The sequence below is a fragment of the Calypte anna genome, chromosome 6 (assembly GCF_003957555.1).
Source record: "Calypte anna isolate BGI_N300 chromosome 6, bCalAnn1_v1.p, whole genome shotgun sequence".
Lineage (NCBI taxonomy): Eukaryota > Metazoa > Chordata > Aves > Apodiformes > Trochilidae > Calypte > Calypte anna.
The window spans coordinates 16,275,898-16,296,492 of NC_044252.1; the positions used below are offsets into that span (position 1 = coordinate 16,275,898).

At 46.2% G+C, this 20,595-nt stretch overlaps 1 protein-coding gene across 5 annotated transcripts in view; it reads right to left on the reverse strand.

Moving 5' to 3' along the window:
* The window catches only part of RNLS (renalase, FAD dependent amine oxidase), a 64,477-nt gene extending 50,944 nt beyond the window's left edge, over positions 1-13,533 (reverse strand). Inside the window, exons 1-4 of one of the 5 annotated variants that reach the window (XM_030453305.1) lie at positions 13,511-13,533; positions 12,978-13,083; positions 11,990-12,132; positions 10,691-10,852 (exon numbers count right to left, since the gene is read on the reverse strand). In XM_030453305.1, the coding sequence (XP_030309165.1) occupies positions 10,691-10,852; positions 11,990-12,132; positions 12,978-13,075 (403 nt within the window). In that variant the 5' untranslated portion in view covers positions 13,076-13,083; positions 13,511-13,533. The other 4 variants (XM_030453303.1, XM_030453301.1, XM_030453304.1 and 1 more) reach the window with 4 other exon arrangements.
* Positions 13,534-20,595: the final 7,062 nt, after the last annotated feature.

A 20,595-nucleotide genomic window follows, 5' to 3' on the forward strand; every position in this document is an offset into this window, starting at 1 on the left:
ATTATATTTGTATTTATATTATATTATTATATTTTATTTTATATTATATTTATTATATTTTATATACATAAATTTTAAAAGGTGTGTATATGCACTAACTTCTACATTAATCTAAGTTTGGCTTTACACTCATACAAGAAGTAATTCTGGAACAGTCATTTACCCCACAATCCATTTAAAATTATAAGTTGCCAAAGACTTCGTTTTGTCTCCTCCCAAACATCTACAGCTTCACAATGAGCTAATACTCATCTAAAAGGTCCAAGAACAGAAAAAGACACAAGCGGTGTTGGAGGAAATAACTTTGATCTGTAAAGGTCAGATGTTTGGTGTGAATTTGGGAGCTCAACATCGGGTCTGAAAGGCGCCCCGGTGTTCCCAGGGCTCGTACCAGGGGTGAGAGATGAGACGGAGCTCCCCCACTTCCCGGCCGGGCTCCTGGGTGTAGATTCCATGTGATCCTGTGTCCCAGGGAAAAGAGGGAGAGGCAACCGGAAAGAGGGCGGAGAATGACTTCCCGGGGAACATTGTAGTTTTTCCACAGGAGGACTCCTGTTAAACTTTCCTCAACTACTGCGAGTTCTATTTTGGGGAAGACTGGCTTTGTGAATCCTGTCAGCGACTACAACATTGTAAGTCATTTCTGTGTGTTAGTTGTTGGGATGGTGTAATAAAAGTGTTTCTGATAGATTTATAAGGAGCTTGTATTTGTGATTTCTTGCTAAATCTCAGACTGAACTGAAACACAAACTAATAAATTGGCCTAACAACAGCTTTAGTCTGCAGAGCTTCATGTATTAAATCGGAAATTTTTCCACTCAACATAAAATTTTAAAATAATTTAAAAATTATTTCAAAACCTTAGCTCTCTGAATATCATGTAAATAAATTAAAATTACTTTCAAAAAGCTTGGGAGATGAAAGAAAATTTCCCTGAGGCAGACTGTGATTTTCCCTGTGAGAAATCTTCATTCTCAGCATCAGTCACCTTTGGGTCACGCAAGGAAGCAGATCTGACTCCCAGCATGGTACCCACTCCCTGCTGCTGACAAAGGAACAAAAGTAGGATAGTGTCACAGCAGAGGAGAGAGGACAACTATTCTTTACCACAGGTCCCCACAGCTAACCACCTTAAGCTTAACATGAAATTACGTTTTAAATCACAAGGGGTTAACTCAGCTCTGACATGCAACCAACATACAGATATAGAGATGTACCCTGACCCTCTGTAAGTCAAAAAGGATCTGAAATCTACACCCTGTTCAGGCCCTGAAACACAGTCCTTGCATTGCCCACACCTCTCTCGCCCTCACTTCTTAGCCTAAAGAAACAGTAGTAAAAGAGGCGATAGCTTGGACACTAAGGAACTCGAGGGAATGGGGTGTGGGAGGTGGTGAAAATGGTATGAGACTGACAAATCTGAACAGCAGCTGTGAGCCTCTAATCTCTCACAAACCATGGGAGCAGAACTGAACCTTGATAAGAAGCACTGTGCAGCTGCAATGTATCAGTTCTGATGTATTTGCACAAAGGGGAACTTGTACAAGGAGAGACTGCTGCGTAACAAAGGAGAAGTACAAGAGGACACGCAGGAGGGGAGGCTCGGGGCCGGGGAGGGGTGCGGAAAAACTCGACTATAAATGTAACTGAGTGAGCTAATAAACTTTGATCCAGACTGTCTCAGTGAATCTGGGTCTGTGCCTTACTACACCACAAATGGTGCCTGAACAGGGATATTAAAAGAGAGAAGCAGCTCTGCTCTACACCAGGGAACTCGAGGGACTTCTGGTGCGTGCCGTCGATCACCTCACTGCAGGACTGGAGGTAAGCAGATGAAAACAAAATGGGGAATCGTTAGCACTGAGCAAAAAGATGTTCTGACCGTGCACATATTGGGAAAAAAAGGTCAGAATTTGGCACAGATTTGAAGTGCTTGCTTTTATGGGCTAAAGAAAAGGAGCCCTTCCTGGATACAAAGAATGTGAACGATCCTGAAATGTGGGACAAAATTGGGGTCCAATTGTGGGTTCAAGCCACTCAAAGTGATAAAACTGCTACCACACTGCTGGAACCACTCTTTGGCATATTCTCTTTGACACTTTAAAAGGCTTTGTGGGCTCTAAGCCCTTCAGAAGCGATTGCCCTGTGGTGTCAGAACAGTTAACTTGCCACAGACTGAGGAGACCACAGCTGTGAAACGTGCTGATACCAACCCCACTAACCCTGTTCAGGCACAGGATCATTCTGTCCCGTCAGTGCCTCTGGGGAAGCTTTTGAATGACTCTTTTGACCCAGGGACGATAGACCCGGAGTGGGAACCAGACTTTTTTTCCCCCTGACTCCCATGATTGCTGGGCTGGGATACAGCAGAAAGGCCAAGAGTTTGATATCTCACAAGGCTCTCCCGTGATGCACTGTCACAATCAGCAAAATCCTAGATGGGAGCCTCTCAGTGATGAGGCCATAAGAGAAGTGTGGAGAGTGGTTAAAGAGAACAGATTAGCTGCCCCCTTTACAATGAACTTGTCAGAGGGAATTGCACATTCCTCTTTTCTTACTCCTTATGACTGGAGAGCTCTTTCTCGTGTGATCATGACTCCCATGCCGTTTAGGATTTTTACCACAGAATGTCAAGAACTTTAGGTCCCAGAAGCTCTGGACAACATTGCACTGCCTCAGGGGAACCCCCTGAGCTGTGCAGACAAAGAATCCTTAATTGGTGAGGGATGCTTTCAAGCACCCTCAACACAAGCCACTATCCCACCTGAGGGGCTTGTTCAGCTTGCCAGATTAACCCTGAAGGCTATCCATAAAGTCCCAGAGGCAGGATCTCCACTTCCTTCTTCTATCAGTATAAGGCAGGGGGTGGATGAGTCCTTTGTGAAATTTTAGATCATCTGAAAGAAGGGATTAAGAAACAAATAGATAACACGGAGGCCCATGATCTGCTCTCTAAACAGCTTGCAGTCAAGAATGCTAATGCTGACTGTCAGAAAATATTGAGACCCTGGAAAGTCCAGAATCCTACTATAACTGAAATGATGGAAGCCTGCCAGAACGTGGGGTCTACTCCACACAACACGGCTCTGCTTGCTGAAGCTTTTGTGGCTTCGAATTTTCAACAAGGTCCAGGTCCCTGCTATGCTTGTGGGAAACAAGATCATTTTAAACATGAGTGCCCCTCTGCAAAAGACAACAAAATGAAAAAGGGTCCTGATATATGTCCCCATTGCAGGAGAGAAAAGCATTTGATAAGGATGGTAACCCCCTCCCTCCTTTGGGAAGCTGGGGAGAGAGAGTGACAAGGGGGGTCACACAATGACACCAACAGCTCCTCAACCAGCACTTGCAATGCAGGTGACTGTGCCAGCACAGCCAGGAGCACAGGAGTGGCTCTGGACACCGGGACCACAATCGAATTAAATCACACCAAGGTGCAGTCTGTTCCCATTGGTGTTTGTGGATCTTTAGGGAACAGCATGAGTATTCTCTTAATGGGATGATCTTCTGTTAGTAAGCAAGGTCTATTTGTGCTTCCTGGACTGATTGATTCTGATTTACTGGTGAAATACAGAAAATGCTTTGGACCCATAGCCCTCCTTGTACTGTGCCAGCAGGTGAAAAAATCACCCAACTTATTTAGTTTTGGGCTTGCCCATTGAGAACGGCTTCTAAGAACAGAGGAGAAGGCAGTTTTGGGTCCACTGGAATGCCTCAGATATACTGGGTGCTGCAACTGCACCATCAAAGGCTGACATTGCAAATTTTGCCATTCTCTGACTACACATATGATCTCTCTTACTGGCATCCTAGATAGTGGTGTGGTGTTACTGTAATTGCCTCAGCAGAATGGCCTCCTTTCTGGCCACTAGTCCAGGCTAATGCGATGCTTGCGGGGGTTGGTGGCACCAAGTCCCCTTCAGCAAAGCAAAGATCTGCTTTTGATTTATGGACCTGAAGGACACACCACTACAGTCAAACCATACGTTTTGCCTTTACCTTGCACCTTATGGAGCAGAGACTGCCTTGGACAAAAGTATTTGAAACTAGGGACAGATTTTTAATAGGGGCTGCTGATATGCAGCACACTCCAGCCCTGACACTGATGACTGACTGCCCAGTTTGTGGCCCCTATCAAAGGAGAAGCTGCATCATCTCCAAACTTTGGTTTCTGAGCAACTACATGTAGGGCACATTGTACCCTCCACAAGCCCTTGGAATACCCCAGTATTCATGATTAAAAAGTGGAAAAGGGAGGCTGTTACAGGATCTGTGCTGCATTAACACTGCAATAGAACCCATGAGAGTGCTGCAGCCTGGATTACCTTCCCCCCCAATGATACCACAGGACTGGTCACTAGTAATCATAGACCTACAAGACTGCTTTTTTACAATACCCTTGAATCCTCATGATGGTCTGCATTTTGCCTTTCCTGTTCCCTCCCCTAAATGCCTCGGTCCCTCATGATTGGTAACACTGGATGGTCCTGCCTCAACACATGCGCAACAGTCCCGCCATCTGTCAGTGTTTTGTTGCCAAGGCAGTCACCCCGATACCAGATGAGTTTCCATGTACTCTCGTTTATGATTAGATGGACGATACCCCACCAGCAGCTAAAGAGTGACACCAAGTGGGTGATGTTCTTGCAGCAGTTATCACTGAAGTAAAAACAGCGGGACTCCATGTAGTGCCTGAAAAAATTCAAAACATGGCTCCGTGGCAGTATCTTGGTTGGAGGATACAAAACCAAACTGTCGCTCTGCAGAAAAGAAAACTTACAGCAAACGTGCAAACTGTTAATGACCTTCAGAGACTGTTAGAAGTCATTAACTGGATTGGGCCTCTTTTAGGGATCACCACCAAAGATATGCAGCCTCTGTTTTCATTGTTAAAAGGCCATCCAGATTTAGCCATCACCACCATCTCTGACTCACAAAGCACGACAGGCTCTCAACAAGATCTCTGGAGCTGTCTCGGCTCAACAACCTCATCGTGTTGTTGAAGGAACACCTGTTTTCTTTTTGTTTTTTCATCATGACTCCAGCCTTTTGGGTTGCTAGGGCAATGGGTCTCATAGAATGAAAACACCTTAATTATCACAGAATGGGTCTTTTTGCTGCATCAGTTTGCAAAGACTGTTGTTACCAGACAGGAACTCGTAGCCAATGTGATAGAGCAAGGTCGCTCCTGTTTGCTGCTTCTAACAGGCTGTGACCCTGCCACAGTTTTCCTCCCTCTTACATAGCAGCAGATTGAGGGCTCTTACAGTCATGTCTTTCATTCCAAGTGGCACTGGCAGATTTCAACAGATGCCTTAGTATTCCTTTCCCTCATCACCATTTTCTTTTAATCCCAGGTTTTAGTGCCTGCCTTATATCTCAATGTCAGTCCTGTTCCACTACCACAGGCCTTAAGCTGATTTACAGATGGGTCAGGCAGAACTGGAAAATCAGTCATCATCTGGAGGGACAAGCAGGGGCACTGGCAGAATGATATTCAAACAGTGCCTGGCTCCTCCCAGACAGCAGAACTGGTGGCAGCTGTGAGGTGTTTCAGGTATTTTTCGCAATTTATATTGTCTCTGACTCTGCCTACGTAGCCAGTATTGTTACTAGACTGGAAGGTGCTAATCTTAAGGCAGTCATTAATCCTCATCTTTTTGCTTTACTGAAGGAGTTCCAGTACTTGTTAAACCATTGTACAACTCCTTATTTTGTGGTTCATGTCTGTTCTCATACTAACCTTCCTGGCCCTGTAACTGAAGGCAATAAAATTGCAGCTACAGTTCAGGTGCCAGACTTATTTCAACAAGCACGCCTGCCTCACAGCTTTTGTCATCAGAGTGCCAGTGTGCTCAAGCACTCCTTTCATGTCACTCTGGAGCAGGCTGATCAAATTGCTGCTGCATGTCCTGACTGTCAACTCTTACAGCCCCTACCACATTAAGGCACTAATCTGCGGGGTTTAAACCCCTTACAAACAACAACAGACATCACACGTATCATGAACTTTGGTTGTCTAAAATACATTCATGTTTCCATTGATACCTTTTCAGCCTGTATCTTTGCATCTGCTCATACTGGAGAAAAATCTCATGATGTTAAGAAACATTTTTTAGCCACCTCTGCAATGCTTGGTGCTCCGGCACAAATCAAAACAAGTAATGGGCCAGCATAAAAATCAAAACTTATTCTTGAAGTTTTTCAGCAATGAGGTATCACACATGTCACTAGAACCCCTCACTCCGACTGGGCAAGCCACTATTGAACAAGTACACAGCAATTTAAAAGCCATATTAACAAAACAAAAAAAGGGAAGCCTGGTATATACCCCCCAGGAACACTTACAAAAAGTGCTCTGTTTTAAACTTTTTAAACGAAGCAGAAGATGATGTGACCCCAATAGAACAACATTTTGGAAAGATGCAAAGCATACAGCAAGGGAAAGCTTATGTTAAAACTTGAGACCATAATACTCATTTATGGGAAGGACCATTCCCTCTAATAACCTGGGGACAAGGATATACCTGTGTTTCCAGAGATTCTGGACTTTACTGCATTCCAGCAAGATGGGTGAGACCAGCATTACCTCCTGTCTCATCATAATCATCACCCTTGCAATGGAAAGATTAACATTCCTTTGGCCATCTGTGCAGCCCAAGGAGAATGTTTGGGTAACCCTGGCCAATGTAATCAGACAGGATGTTTTGTGCTTGTCAGTAGCCACACCAGCAAACCCTTTCAATAAATGTTTGGTGGGCCTCCCTACAGACTACTGGACTGTGCTCCAACCCCAGTCCCTCTTCCCTTTTAAGCATGGTAAACCTACTGACACCTGGAAAATCTGGGCACCCCATCTTTTAGCACAATAGAGCCTCAGGAAATTGATTCGTTAGGCTCAGTTAAAATGGATTATTGTTTTTTTTAATTATACAGGCAAAAATCAACCCTTAGTTCCAAATGTTCATTCAACATTGCTTGTATATAGAAATGACACTGTGTGGTTTAACTACAGCTATAATTTTTTGCTCTTCTAACACTCAGTGTGTTACTTAGAGGTATCATTCTGATCTGCAGTGACCACGTGTGGCCTTATATTCCTTCTCATCTGAGTGGGGGACCTTGCAGCTTAGGTCTTTTGATAAACACCAAATATTTCTATGCTTTTAAATTAAATGTGAATTCAGCATTTCCACAGGGCAGAACAATCTATCCACACTTGAGGCTGACTGTAAGGATACAGTTACCTTTTGGAACCCTGCTGAAGTTACCACCACTTCATTTTTTATTCCTGTGGTTGCTGCCACGCAAGATTTAACAACCTTAACTTACTTAGGCTGTTGGCTCATCAAGCAAACATGCAACATCTAATGCTCTTTCTGCTTTGTTGCTTGATGTAGATTCAGTAAGACAGAATACTTTACAAAATCATGCAGCCATTGATTTTTTACTTCTTGCTCATGACCATGGCTGTGAGGATTTTGATGGCTTATGTTGTATGAAGCTCTCAAATAATTCTGAATTGGTGCATAGAAGTATTCAAACATTAAAGCATCTTACTAAAAAACTTAAGGTTGAAGATGACTGGAACCCTTTTGCACGGCTGTTTCCCAATTTAGGAGAATGGCTGAAAAAGATCATTGTGTTGGGAGGGAGTTTTTTATTAATTTTTGTCTTTTGCTCTGTATCCCATGTGTAGTTAGGCTTATGCAAACTCTTATCACCTCAGCCCTCCAGCAAGTGATGTTGGCAAGTTTAATAAACAAAGGGGGATATATGTAAAGTGGTGAAAATGGTATGAGACTGACAAATCTGAACAGCAGCTGTGAGCCTCTAATCTCTCACAAACCATGGGAGCAGAACTGAACCTTGGTAAAAAGCACTGTGCAGCTGCAATGTATCAGTTCTGATGTATTTGCACAAAGGAGAGATTGCTACGTAACAAAGGAGAAGTACAAGAGGACATGCAGGAGAGGATGCTTGGGGGGGGGGAATGGCTTGGAAAAACTCGACTATAAATGTAACTGAGTGAGCTAATAAACTTTGATCCAGATTGTCTCAGTGAATCTGGGTCTGTGCCTTACTACACCACAATGGGGAGCCTGTTGGCTGAGATGAATTAGGAATTGGGTGGAAATCTGGAAGCCTGTCTCACACAGGTTATAGACAGAGAGAGGAAGAGAAATGGGGAGAAGAGGAAAAAGAGACAAAATTTGCCGGGTTTGTTGAGATAGAAGTTAATCCTGCAGTTATACGGAAGACTAAGAAAAGAATTGACTGTTCTAGCACCCCAAGACCAAGTGAAATGAATACCTTAACTACGTCTTCTGAAGGGGACATGCCCACTTTCTGGACATGAAAAGATCTAATTATCTCAAGAAAAACAGTTTGTAAAGACATCAACTGTTATTGAGGAAGACCTTGAGATGCAGACTAGAGGATCCTTTGGAAGCCTCTGAGAAAGGAATACTTTGCACTATCTTCACTTCTGTTCCCAGGACATTCACTATCAACCACTGGTATAAAAAGACACTGGACAGGATGGGCCAGACCCAGCCCCACAGTCATATACCCCAATAATTACACCACTGAGCAATCAGACAGACACCTCATTATGTACATCCCCACATGCCTCTACCAGTCTGGACTGCTGAGGTTTCCAATCTGCTTTGAATTGAGCTGACTGAACTTAAACACCCTGAGAGTCACCCATGACTGCAAACATCTCCAAGCAATACTGTGTGCAACATTTTTCTAATAAGCCTGACAAAATCTGAGGTGATGTTACTCCTTGTAGACTGGGAAACCATCATAGCTGTTTATTGGATCATTACATAGCATAACAGCACACATGTGCTACAAAAGGGAAAATATCTAATTCTGAAAAGGATGTCTATACATTTACCCTGCTCATATCATTCAGCATCTTAAGTTTCTGAAAGAGCATTCACTAAACATGAAAATTCAGTGGGGATATCATTACTTTCCATGGTAAAGGGACTGAGAGAGCTTATAAATCAGAGAGCTTATAAAAAAATAATAGCAGAGAAATCCTGCTTTTACAGGATATTTACCTCTTTAGGCACAAAACTTAAAATAAGAGGTGGCAATGAAAATACTTCCTTCTTTACCATGATCAGACACCAATCTTCCCTTTGCTACCATAAGATGCTGTGCTGCAGTTAAATGTCCTGCTGCCATCTATCCTCCTTTCCCTCTCTGCCCTTCTCCTCCGCACTGTACTCTTCTTTCTTCTCATATGGGTGTCCTGGTTACTAGGAGATGACTTCAGATAGACTCTGGCAGCTCACTCTAACCACATCCCTCTAGTGCTCCAAGACCTTAAAGAGACAGCTTCCAAACCCGACTCATGTATTTAAATACATTAAAATCCAATATACAGCAGAGCACAAGGAGCCAAGCATTAAAGTCAGCTCTTCATCTTTCAAGCACTGGTGATTTCTACAATCCAGAAAACCCACAAATTTTACAGTGTCTGCTTCAGGAGCTGGTAGCAGAGCAGCAACAAGCTCTGTCTGACCAGAATAGGCTCAAACCACGTGATGCCCCAGTGCTGCAAGAGGAGTTATTAGCCAGATACAGATTGTCTTTGGTAAAACACTGAAGCAGAGGTGTTAAACCCACAGCCCAGAGAACTTCAAATGGCTCTGCCAGATCAGCACAGGCCTGGCTAGGCTTCCTGGCTGCTGCTCAGCATCAGCCCTCAGAGCTGCCTCTGGTAGAGCTCTGTCAAGATCTCTGCTCCATAAATCCTCAGTGACTGTTCTGCAAGGATCAAGTCTCATGTCAAATACATCTAATCTATTCACAATCTTAGCAGCAACTCAGCCAAACCACCTCCCCCCAGAAACAACACTGCTGGAGCACGCTGTCAGGGGACACTGCACAGAGCCAGCATGGGTGTGTGGCACTCAGCAGCCTGGCTGCAAAGAAAAGCAGGCCCTGGAAGTCTCACACCTGAGACATCACACCTAAGGTAGTAAAACGGTCCAGGCATGAAATTATACTTCTTTCTCAGCACCAAAATGCTCTTTCTAAGCCTCCATGGCAATGTTAACACATTCCCCACAATAAATCACCAAAAGGTAACTGAGATTTACTCATGTTTGGGGTTGTAACCCCCAGGGGACAGCCAGGAACAGCATGGAGGGACTGAGAGGCTTTCATCTGACCAACTAGAGACCAGTGTCCTGATGTGGACTTTTTTCTTCCCTGCACTTTGTATGACTTTAGGCTTACTGAAATGCCCAAGGGATTTTCCCCCTGGCACAGTTGTTGTTCAGGTATTACTCTCTGGGTCATCCCTACTGCAGAGATACCAAGGGCAGCACTGACATGTCAACAAAGATTTAGCCACATGGAATTCACCACATGGGGAGCAGGTGAGGTCTTTGTTTGATTCAAAACCTATTTCCAGAAAGACAACTTGTTTTTCAGAAGTCAACAAAAAATTAAAGATCAGATTAAAAACTAACTTATCTATTGAGATTTTTTTTCTATCAAGGTACTAACACTTGTGCACTACACATATGGCCTTGAAAGTACCCACCTATCATTTTTAGATTTACCATATTCTGGCATAAATCACCTGCTGAGTGTTTCTTTGCTATACAAAATGGTCATTTGGCATTCTAGGATAGATACCTGCAGTTCTGAGATCTGAACTTACTGTTTACAATGTCACCTTGCAGCTGAAGAATTTGTGGAACAGGCATTGTGAGAATAACTATATCAAACTGTTCTGGTGGTCCTGTTTTCCTGGAGACTTCCCATTTCCCATCTCTGAGAGAGATGTGAGTTACATGCTGTTCATAGAAGATATCTGCACCTGCTTGGAAAAAGAAGTTAAATACATGCAACAGTGGATTCCACAAAGAAAATGCAGAGTAGTTTCCCTTTGTAACTGGATGACTTGCAAACTGCAAAGCATAAAGATGATCTTGGGGCCAAGTTTCGCAAACTAGGTTGAATCAATTTAACAGCCTGTTAAACAGGGGAACCTCATAACCTGAAAAGATCACATCACTCCCCTGTGCTGGTATTGATCTGACTCCTATCTGACATACTCTCTTTGTTAGGTTAGTTTAATGTCATTTTAGTGAGCTGAACTAATTCAGAATGATATGCAAAGAGCATAGGAGGCAGCACAGGATAAATGACCAAAGCACATCCCCAGAAGCTGAAAAAAGAGCATTGCCCCTTTTAGCACTTCTCATGTATTGGAAGACCAGAGCATAGTTAATTATTTGCAAGATTAGTATCCAAAAGCAGATAATTAAAAAAGACAAAAACAATTACATGAAAGAAGCAAACCTTGACTGCTCATAAAGCTAACATTTTTTAAACCAAAGTTAAATTAGTCACTAAATTGCAAGTGGTTCTGCCACGTAGCACCTAATGAAGTAGTTACACAGTTTAAACCAGCAGATAATCTTCAGTCTTTGCTGACATTCAACACAAGCTTATGTACTGCATAAGGGTTCATTTCTATGAGACACAGGATGGAGCTCACAACTACATTCCCAGGTGCTCCCTTAAACAGCAGTTAACACAAATACAATCTCATTAAAAAAAACACCCAAACACTCATTTCATTCAAGTTGCAATTCAATCTCCCTTCAGCCACGATTTTACTCCCACTACACTATCTCTGTCTTAACTGTTAGATCTGACTTTCATATGCTAAAGTCAAGGGTGTAAATATAAGCTTGGCCCCTGATCCTATAGCCATTATACTTGTATAGAGATTTTTATATGACAGCAGTGCAGCTGAAGTCAGCCAAGCACTTCTAGGACTTGGAAACATACAGAGCTTGCAGACATGTTTATCCACTTAAGCAGCTTCCAGACATACATTAAACAAACAAGGAACTTGAATACACTCATCAGAGATTTAAAACCGTTCAAGAATGCCACCAAAACCATAATTACAACCTTTCATTTCATACAAAGGCATCTAAAAAATTACCTGACTGTTTTAAGTAATACTTGACAACAGAGGAGATGCCCTGGGGAGCCACGTAATTGCATGAGCCTTCTTTCACCACCATTCCTTCAACAGAGCCAGTCAGTGGTTTCAAGATGCCATGGGACACAAGTTCCTCATAGAAGCTTAAACAGAGCAAATAACACAGAGATGAAAATACACCGAATGAAAACCAAAGGCAGCTGTCACTATTTTTCACAATTCCAGTTAGGACTGACCAGACTTTTGAACTTAGAGAACAGTTTTTAATCACTCCATACAACCTGTGTTTCAAGCCAGGCTATGCACATGCAGGAGCCATAGCTATAAAAGGACAAACCACCTTGCTGTCCTACTGGCCTCTGATGTGACAAGGTAACCTCCTGGTGTCTATAATAAAAACTGGACTAACTATGGCCAAGTCATGTATGACAGCTTCTTCAAGCTCTGAGTATCATTACAAACTGCATTACCACCGTGGAGTGCAGGAATATTCCAGCATCTGGATGCAGATGCATCACACACGCCTGCCTGATTGCCACACAAACCTTGTGGTTTTCCATCTCTGTTACATCACCAGCCCCTTCCCAGCCTACAGTGCATTAACCCCGTGTCCACAGCAAGCCCAAGCAGGCCCTGCCAACACGATACCCCCCGTTCCCGCAGTCAGCTACCGAGGTGTCCTGTCCCCACCAAGGAAAGCCACATCAGGTCTTTTCTTTCAGACCTAACGTCCCTGTCACCTGCACAGTATTTAGGTGACTGGGGTTCACGTAGCTGGGCTGTGCCTGCCTGCCTTTCCCGTGTGCTGGGTGGATGTGCACCACGGGTGGAAACTTCCGAGCTGTGACACCTACGGAGGGGGTCAGAAGGGGCCAAAAGACGCGATCAGGATAAGGGCGGGCCGGGTACGTCTGCCCGGAGGTAGCAGGGGGCCCAGGGGCGGAGCCTCCCCTCAGCCGCGGGCGGGGCGGGACGGGGCGGGTCTCACCTGAGGCGGGGCCCCGCATGCTCGGGATCGAGAGTGACGTACTGCGCGCCCAGGTCTGCGGTGCAGGCGGCGTCCCATGGGCTGCGGGTTGTGCTCATGCGGCCCCCTGCGGAACAGTCAGTCGGGAACAGTCAGCCGAGAACAGCCAGATGGGAACACCCAGCTGGGAACTGCCAGTCGGGAACTCCCAGCCGGGAACAGTCAGTTAGGAGCAACCAGTCAGGAACAGTCAGTCGGGAACAACCAGTGAGGAACAGCCAGTGGGGAACAGCCAGCCGGGAACAACCAGTGAGGAACAGTCAGTCGGGAACTCCTAGCCGGGAACTGCCAGTCGGGAACTCCCAGCCGGGTACACCCAGCCGGGAACACCCATTCAGCGACCACCGCACCCCCCCACCACGCGCGGAGCCCACCTGACCTGCGCCGCGCGCCTTGTCCCAGAGGGTGACGCGCTCCCGCAACGCCCCCCGCAGCTGCGCCGCGCAGGCGCCCCCCGTCAGCCCCGCGCCCACCACCAGCACGCGCGACATGACCCGCGCCGGCAGCCCCGCCCACGGGAGGTGCGGGTGCGTCCCGGCCGGGCGGATACGGACACGGACACGGACACGGACACGGACACGGCACACGCGGGAGCGCAGGCACAGCCGCACCCCCTGCGCATGCGTGTGTGCGGATACACAGGGGGAGGGTCAGAGAGGCGGGGACACCTGTGTGCGGGTACAGGCGGGCGTGTGCACGGAGATTCCTGTTGCGGGCACTGGCGTGCACACGGACACCCCTCCACGCACAGAGCTGCACGCACACCGACCGGCACACACGCAGTCCTCTGCACGCACAGCTCCCCGTGCTGATGCGGGAATGTAAAACGACTGTGGCATTTTGTTACAGAAAGGTGTTGAAGTACAACTCCACTGTGTCCTCTTGGGTGGATGACTAACACAGAACTATCAGCCAGCATCCTGTAGGTTGAGATAACAATGCACAGGTCCCCAGTGCATATCGGCAGTGCTGTGAGGCTGTCATCAGTAAGACATCTTTTATTGTATGTTCTGTCGCTGGGAAAGGGTAATTGTGTCTGACGAAGCTGCATGCCAGACTGTACCACCTCCTGAGTAAGCAGGTTGTCTCTCAGCTGACAGGCAAACGCCTCCCTGTGTAAAAGAATGCCAGACAGGTTCTTGCTATAGGGCTCCTGGAAGAGCAAGTGTCAGCTGGAGAGCTCGAGGAGGGGAGTCCATCCCTGGAGAAGCAGAACAGGACGAAGCCATAAGCAGCCTGATCTGGTTGGGCTGACTTTGACCCTTGCTGGGGACCAGAGGCCTTTAAGGGTCTGTCCAACCTCAACTCCATACCAGTCTGAGGAGGGCTGAAGACCAGAAGCACAAGAGGAGAGATGTCCCAACTGTTGATTCACACACAGGGGTCTTGTGGCAGCTCACCTGCCCCAGAGGCTGTTGAAGCCCATTTCTCAAGCCTGTTATGGTCCCTCTCCCAAATGTACTTCTCCATTCACAAACAGAAAATCTAGGAGTGCATCTTTCCTGGTTGGCTCACTGAGTACCTGTGACAGGTGTTACCTCAGTGACAAGGAGTTATCTCCTACAAACTTCAAAAATTTCCAAAAGCTGCTTGTCTCAGCAGCACAGTATTCCCAGTTGATTTCTGAGAAGTTGAAATCTCCCATAAGGACAATGGCCTCATACCTGTGGGTATGAGAGGGGTGGAGAGGTTTCTATGCTGAGACCTTCTTCCACCCCTCTTTATCCACTGTGACACTGCCTTCCTCCTGGCCCAAAACAGATCCAGGACTTGCCTTCACAGTGGCCGAGATGAATTGTCTTGAGTGATGACAGATGGCATCAGAGATGCATAACAGATGGCTTTATTGATCGATCTCCTTCTCAGGCTCTCACATTCCCCTCAGCCTTCCCACCACCTCCTGCAGCCTGGCCACCAAGCAGAGCAGTTTCTCAGTCTGGTCACACCTCCTGCAGTCTTGCTTGCAATCAGTTTTCAACTTCACACACCCCACAGCTGGAAACTTAGGTGGTGACACGCTCTGGCAGGAGCTCTGTTTGTGTGGCTGCATTGTTGTGCCAGGTGTTAAAAGCTCAGGAGAAGCAGAGGACACTGCTTTTTGCCAGGTGGTCGCCTTGCTGCCACTCTTGCTGGTGTTCCTCATGCTGTTCCTGCATCCCTTGCAATCACACTGCTCAAGCATCTGATGTGACCTGGCTTTTACCAAAACAAACTGAACCTGGCTATAGGTATGTCCCTGAAGGTCAGCTCCAAAGGTCATTCCTCATGCATCTTTCAAAAAGTTGCATTCCAATCCCAGTTTCAAAAGGTATCAAAATCTTGCAAAAACTTGGGGAAAATGTAGGAAATTCAAAATGTACAAATAATAAAATTTCTGGAAAACACATTTAAAACTCAAGGAGCTCCAAAGCTCCCATGTTTCTACTCTGCCATGCAGGCTGGTAGTCAGCAACATCTTCAAATATTTCTTTGAACACTAAATGCTCTGCTGCACTGGTGCACAGCCAGGCAAAAGCCAACATCCCTGATACTGTGCATATAAACCCACATGTGATGGCTGTTTGGGCCCACCAAGATCCGGTACTAACAGCAGAACCAATGATAAAGTAGCCCAATGCTTCACCTTGTGGTTGTTTTCAGGTAATTCTCTCCTCTTCAGTGGGTGTTTGTTGTTACAAAAGGAAAACAAAATAAATGAAAAGAAATGAAATGAAATGAAATGAAATGAAATGAAATGAAATGAAATGAAATGAAATAAAATAAAATAAAATAAAATAAAATAAAATAAAATAAAATAAAATAAAATAAAATAAAATAGCTTGTAAAACCAATGGAATAAGGTTACCTCTGCTAGGATGACAGACTGAGAGAGCTGGGGTTGTTCAGCCTGGAGAAGGCTTCAGGGAGACCTTAGAGCATCTTCCAGTACCTGGAGGGGCTACAGGAAAGCTGGGGAGTCACTTCCAAGGGCATTGAGAGGTAGTACAAAGGGCAATGGTTTCAAACTGAAAGCGGGGAGATTCAGATGAGATCTTAGGAAGAAATTCTTTGCTCTGAGGGTGATGAGACACTGTCCCAGGCTTCCCAGAGAAGCTGTGACTGTCTCCTCCCTGGAAGTGTTCAAGGCCAGGTTGAATGGAGCTTGGAGCAACCTGGTCTATGGAAGGTGTCCTCGCTGATAGAAGAAGGATTGGCAGTAGATGATCTTTAAAGTCTCTTCCAACCCAAACCATTCCTTGAACCTATGATTCTTTGAATAATCCTAGGTTTTAAGCTTGGAATTCTTTCTTTTTATCCCAATATTGTAGATGGATTTTGGTTTTAATTACTTTTAGGCAGATAAGGGAAATAGCTCAGTTCTCCAGTAAGGATCTTCACTTTCCAGGATGGTAGCCCTGGTTGAGCTGTGATGTTGAGGCTGACACCACCTCCCTTGTTATGTGTTCAGCACCAAGTGCTGCCCAGAGAAGTCCATGGCATAATTCTCCCTGAATTCCAGATGATTCCAGATGGTCCCAGCCTGAATTCACCAGTGCTGCCAGAGAGGTGGGGAGCATCCCTGGGGCTGCAGCTGTGGTGACAGCGAGATCCTGGCTGGCAGTGGTGCAGAGAGGGGATGGGGAGACATGTTACTGGGGATTAAAACAAGTATCATGTTTGCTTGCAGCTAGATGTTTAGAGCGTGGCCACTCTGGGCCCTGGTTTGCTTTTTGCTCAGCAGAAGTAGCTGAGACACCAGAACCTCAAGCCACACTGAGCTACTGTTGGACTCCAGTTAAACTGTTGCCTGGAAAAGTACTGAACAGAAATTAACAGAGTGAAAAAGCACACCCTGACAGTAACACAACATGTCAGGACAGGAGGAGAGCCAACTGGAGCCAGAATTCAAGGAACTATAATTACAGGTGCAAATAACGAAGGGACCATTTTACCTGTAGACAGCAGGAGACCAATGAATTCCAGGTGTAGATAAAACAACTGGTGAAGTTCAGAGCACATGCAAAAGAGAGGAGATCCCTGTTGCCTCAGGACAAGGTGTTTAAGGTAAACAGGATGAATGCACATTGTGTGGACAGACTGTGAGGCCTTAAAGGGCACAGGCACAATATGGGCAGGGCTCCTTTCTGGAGGCACCTGTTCAAGATGCAATAAACCAACTCGGTGATATAGAACCAAGAGTCTGAAGTCTTTACACCCAGAAGCTAAGACTGGCTCCAGCCACACCCAGACTCCTCCTGAAAAGGAGTTCAGAAGGCAAGAGGGTCCAGTCGGAACCTCACGACTTGGCAGAAGCATCCTACTAGGCTTCTTTAACAGCATCGACATCCTGGTAGTGCACAAAGCTGCATCCCACAGGAAGAGCCGTGTCATGCTCAGAGTCTCTGGGAACACCTTGCTGAAGGCTCAGCTCCTGCTTCTCTGCTCTCTTTTCATCGGACTTAAGTTACAGGGTAAGTGACGTGGCCCAGACTTGCTGCAAGGATCAAGAGTGACCAGAGCTCTACCAGGAACCTCTCTGACACCCTGTCCCCAAGAGGAAGGCAAGTTATGTTGGCATTAATACATGCTGGGAGGAAGGTGGAGTGATTTCTTGTCTCACCATATTTGAACCTGTTTTTCCACCTTTCCTTCTCTGGAAAATTCAGGCTCTGGTCTGAGTCACCACTCATCACTCATGCAAGGTGAGACACGCTGGGAGGGTTTCTGGCACTGCCTTTAGACTGACATTGCTAGACTTTAGCAAAGACCAATCAGCATGGATTCAAGCTGAGGTGGAATGATTTAGGCTTTCCAAAGAATGTGTGTTTGCTGCAGATTAGCCAATCCTGGCAGGTGCTAGCACCAGGAGAGGTAACAGGAGCCTGCAGCTTGCAAAGCTGGCACTAGGCCACTGCAGGATGCCAATCCATGGACTACAAGCTGAGAGGTACCCCCGAAAGCAGTGCTGCCAAAAGTGGCACCCAAGACCCACACCATTCCTGCAGAGAGCTCCTCAGCCACCAGGCAGCTGCTGGTCAAGGGCATCACCAGCTGGGAAGAGGGGATGTCCAGAAGATAAATGCTGGATGGGCAAAAAATGCCAAATGAGGGCTATGATGTGCAGACAGAGATAATTGACCAGATGGAAGTAACTGAAAAGTGGGTGAGAAGACACCCAACAGAGAAAGTCACCTCTCACTGTGTTCCAGATGGGCATCCTTTGTGCTCAGTAAGAAAGTACACATCCTCTCACCAAAACTGCATGCTATGGACAATGAGAGTGAAAACCAGCTTCATCTCCAGCTTCTGCCCTCTTATAGGTGGATTTCTTTTCATTTTTTAAAGACCACCCCACGCAGTCCTTGTGGAGACCATGGGTCTTTCCATTCCCAGATGGCGACTTTTTACATGCCAAGAGGCAGCAAGAAGAGCCAAAAGCTGGACACGACCTTGCTGGGATGAACTGGGCCCATGGACCTTGCAGCATCTGGAGTACCACCAGCAGCCTTCTGCACCACCAGCAGCCCCGTGCAGCTGGAGCATGGCCCAGAGGCTTCATGTCCTCCAGCACACAGAAGTCAGAGGCAACATCGGATAGTGCTGTGCCTCATCATGTGGAAATAAACAATTTGTTACAGCTCTTAACCCTCCCATAGTGTCATGAAAATATTCCCAAGTGATCCCACATAGGATGGGTGTTTTGAAGGGTGTTTCATCTCAGAGCAGAGTCCAGCCCTCAGGTAAATGACATGGAGGAGGAAGGACGAGAGGGAGTGGCAACTTTTGACACTCCCGAATGCTTGGAGCAAAGGGAATAACAGCCCACTCTGTGGCGGGCAAAAGCAGTGCTCTCAGGTGGTGAGAACCTCCTGGTTGATGGACATCAGGAAGCAATAAACCCACACATCTGCTGCTGCAGCCCCTGGACCAGAACAGGTAATCCTTGGTGCTTCTGCCTTTGCACAGGTGGCTAGGGAGGGGCCATCCCTGGGGACAGCAAGAGATCATTGAAAAATCCCATAGATGGGACAGCAGGGCTTCCCCAGGAGCCCTGGGTTTGATGGAGTCATTTCTGCTCACAGGAGGGGTGGTGGGAGCACTCAGGGGTCAGGACCCCTGGTGGAAGAGCTACCTCTCTCAGGCCACCAGGGAGACAAGGTTTGACCAAGGGAGTGTTTCTGCAGGCTGGCTGCTGGGAGGCAAGGGCCACCCTGGGCAAGGCATTCTCTTACATTTACATGCCATTGCTCTGATGTTACACCACAAAAATGCTCTCTGTCCCTCCTTGCTTTTCTGAAAACCTTAGTGGGTCTTAAAAGCAATGAGACTGGAGTCTCCTGGGCAGCTGGGCAGCTGTGGAAGGGTTGTGTTGAGTTTGAGTGTGCATGGTCACCATCCTTGCTGTGTTTTCCACCTCTGCCCCTCTGTCCCAGAGATTCATATGCTCCTCAGGAGCATCCCAGAGGTGACCCCTCAACCATCTTCCCCTGGAAAGGAGACCACTGCTGCACAGCAGGGATATCGACAGGGACAGGTGATACAGAAGGGATCTTCAACCCCAGTTGCATCCCAGGGGCATTGGGATTGGGGTGGGGAATGCTTCTACCCCCAGAGTGAAGAGCAGCTATGGCAGGGAAAGGAGGACTCAGGGCTCTGTAGTGGCAAGGCACAGCCACCCCAACCTCATGCTGGCGATACCCCAATGGGGGCAGGAGGGTGGACAAGAAGTGTCCCTGAGGTCTTCACCAGCAGAACACCAGTGCCTGTGGGATCCTCCACATACTGCTCCAGGGACAGCAGAAGGAAGCCTTCTCCTGAGCTGCAAAACCTCCTCTTGCAGCATGGGAAGCTGGTTCCTCCAGCAGAAGAGAGGGGGGCTGATGAGGGTTAGCTAGGAAGAGAGGGAAACCTGCTTTCCACAGGAAGATATTTTGCAAGGAAGCAGTGGGATAGGTGCAAGATACCTGGCATTGACATCAGCCATTTGGCAGCACTCCTAGCTATGTTCTCCATGCCATTTAACTATTTCAGCACTTTGCACAGAAGCTGGGGCAATATTTCTGTTGCAAATGTATTGTCTTCAACAAATAAAGTGATAGCAACATGCCAAAACATAATGGTGGGACTCCGGGACAGTATTGCACTCAGGTTTTCAAAAACAACTCTTTCAGCCATAAAGGAAACCCAAGCAAATCATATTATTTGATTCCACATTAAGAACAAAACCACCATTGCACTTCAACTTAGAAGTGTGTGGTTCAGTTCAGTTGTCAGTGTAATCAAATAATCAATTCTTCTGAGCTATGATTTTAAATGAATAATCTGTCATTCCCTCAAAACCCAGCTTCACCTAGGCAAATGTGTGATTAAAATGTGAGGGAGCTTGGATTCAGGCATTGTTTTAGCTAAACAAAATGAGTCCTTTTTAGGGCCGGTTAGAGGATTTCTAATTTTAAATTAATTTCCCCTGTTAAGTGGTAAAGGTTGATAGTGTGACAGAAGCACAGTGCATGCCAAGTGAAATGCATGCTATGCCTTCTGTATCAGAACTATCAATGTCTCTGCTGCTTACCATGCTGACCATGTTTTGCAGAGCACC